The 1,842-nt window shown below is 64.4% G+C and overlaps 1 protein-coding gene across 1 annotated transcript in view; it reads left to right on the top strand.

Moving 5' to 3' along the window:
- The window catches only part of TNRC18 (trinucleotide repeat containing 18), a 174,368-nt gene that overhangs the window by 95,384 nt on the left and 77,142 nt on the right, over positions 1-1,842 (top strand). Inside the window, exons 13-15 of the mRNA XM_011996251.1 lie at positions 377-552; positions 1,165-1,301; positions 1,476-1,604. Coding sequence (XP_011851641.1) covers positions 377-552; positions 1,165-1,301; positions 1,476-1,604 — 442 coding nt within the window. The remainder of the gene's footprint in view (positions 1-376; positions 553-1,164; positions 1,302-1,475; positions 1,605-1,842) is intronic.

Genomic DNA, 1,842 nt, shown 5'->3' on the forward strand with positions numbered 1-1,842 from the left:
CCTGAGTAGCTGGGATTCCAGGCGTGTGCCACTACAGCCGGCTAGTTTTTGTTATTTTTTAGTAGAGATGGGTTTTCACTGTTCTCCCATGTTGGCCAGGCTGGTCTTGAACTCCCGGCCTCAGGTGATCCGCCCGCCTCAGCCAGCCAAAGTGCTGGGATTATAAGCATGAGCCACTGTGCCCGTCCTTCTCCCCCTTTCTTGTTGAGAGATGCTGAGGACTTCCGGCATGTCACAAAGGCCTCTGTCCACTCAGCACCTTAGGGGATGGGTACGTGTGGCCTGGGGCCTGTGCTTGCTCTGGGCCTTGCCATCCCCGTTTGGGGTCGGGTAGGGGGGTGGCGGCAGCGCCCTGTTACCTGCCTCCTGTCTGCAGGTGCGGAGCGGGCCCTGGTGGCCCGGCCCTCACTGGAGAGTCTGCTGGCAGCAGGCAGCCACATGCTGAGGGAGGTGCTGGATGGGCCTGTAGTGGACCCGCTCAAGAACCTGCGGCTCCCGCGGGAGCTAAAGCCCAACAAGAAGTACAGCTGGATGCGCAAGAAGGAGGAGCGGGTGAGTGGCCGGCTGCTTCCTCCCTGGGGCTCGCCGGCTGAGGCCGAGTGGGAGTCCCCTCTGTGGAGGTGCCCTTCTGCTCGGGCGTGGCTGGCTTTGGCACCAGAGAGGGCGGAGCTACATTCAGCTCCTTGTGCTGACACTCTATGTGGTCCCAGGCAAGTGGTTGCCCTTCTCGGGGACTCAGTTTACCCATCTGCTAGCATGTCGGGCACATCATACAGGTCGCGGTGTGATCCAGTGGCAAGAGAGTAGCCTAGGGTCACATGTAGCTCTGGCCTTAGGTGCCCACGGGGCCTGGGGCTGCAGCATCCCCTCACTGAGCCTCCGTTTATAAATGACACAATGGCCCCCACTGATGGAGCAGGTGTCATACGCAAGTGCTGTGCTTCAGGCATGCCATCTAATTGAGCTCTGTCACAGCCCCGCAGAGCCAGCACAGGGTCCTTTGCCTACGATGAGGCCATGGCCTCAGTCAGGAGGTGGCAGCGGTGGGACTCGAGCCCCAGCTCCCAGTGCCGTCTCCCCTTCCTCGGGGCACCTGGGTGGGCGGTGGGCGTCGTTGGGCAGTGGCGTCCTCACCCCCTCCTCCTCTCCCGGTTCTTCCCCCAGATGTACGCCATGAAGTCTTCCCTGGAGGACATGGACGCCCTGGAGCTGGACTTCCGGATGCGGCTGGCCGAGGTCCAGCGCCAGTACAAGGAGAAGCAGCGTGAGCTGGTGAAGCTGCAGCGCCGCCGGGACTCCGAGTGAGTGTGCCCCCCGCCCACCCCGTGGGGCCCCCGCCCCAGCCGGCCAGGCCCCCAGGCGCGCAGCAGCCGTCGAGGTGTGCGTGGACCCGACGCCGTGTGTGCGTCGTGTGCCCGTTCTCCACGTCCCGCCCGAACCCCAGCGTCACAGCCAAGCGTGTGATTCTTTTTAAGGGACAGGCGCGAGGAACCCCATAGAAGCTTGGCACGCAGAGGCCCTGGCAGGCCGCGGAAACGGACCCACGCCCCGAGCGCCCTGTCGCCCCCCCGCAAGAGAGGGAAGAGCGGCCACAGTAGCGGAAAGTAAGGCTGGCCCCTCGGTGGGTCGGGGACTGGCACACAGCTTGAGGGGAGGAGCCCGGGCCCCACGCAGGGCCTGCCTCGGGGTACTGGGGGACCTCGCGTCCCTCGGGCTCTGACCTACCTGCAGCAGTGGCCCTCGGGGAGCACGGACTGTGCTGCCCGGGCCAGGAGGGAGCGAGGCCAGTGCTGAGCTGGATGGATGGCTCCTGCGACAGATTTTTCCTATGTCCTAACCCAG

The sequence above is a fragment of the Mandrillus leucophaeus genome, unplaced genomic scaffold (assembly GCF_000951045.1).
Source record: "Mandrillus leucophaeus isolate KB7577 unplaced genomic scaffold, Mleu.le_1.0 Scaffold506, whole genome shotgun sequence".
Classification (NCBI taxonomy): Eukaryota; Metazoa; Chordata; class Mammalia; order Primates; family Cercopithecidae; genus Mandrillus; species Mandrillus leucophaeus.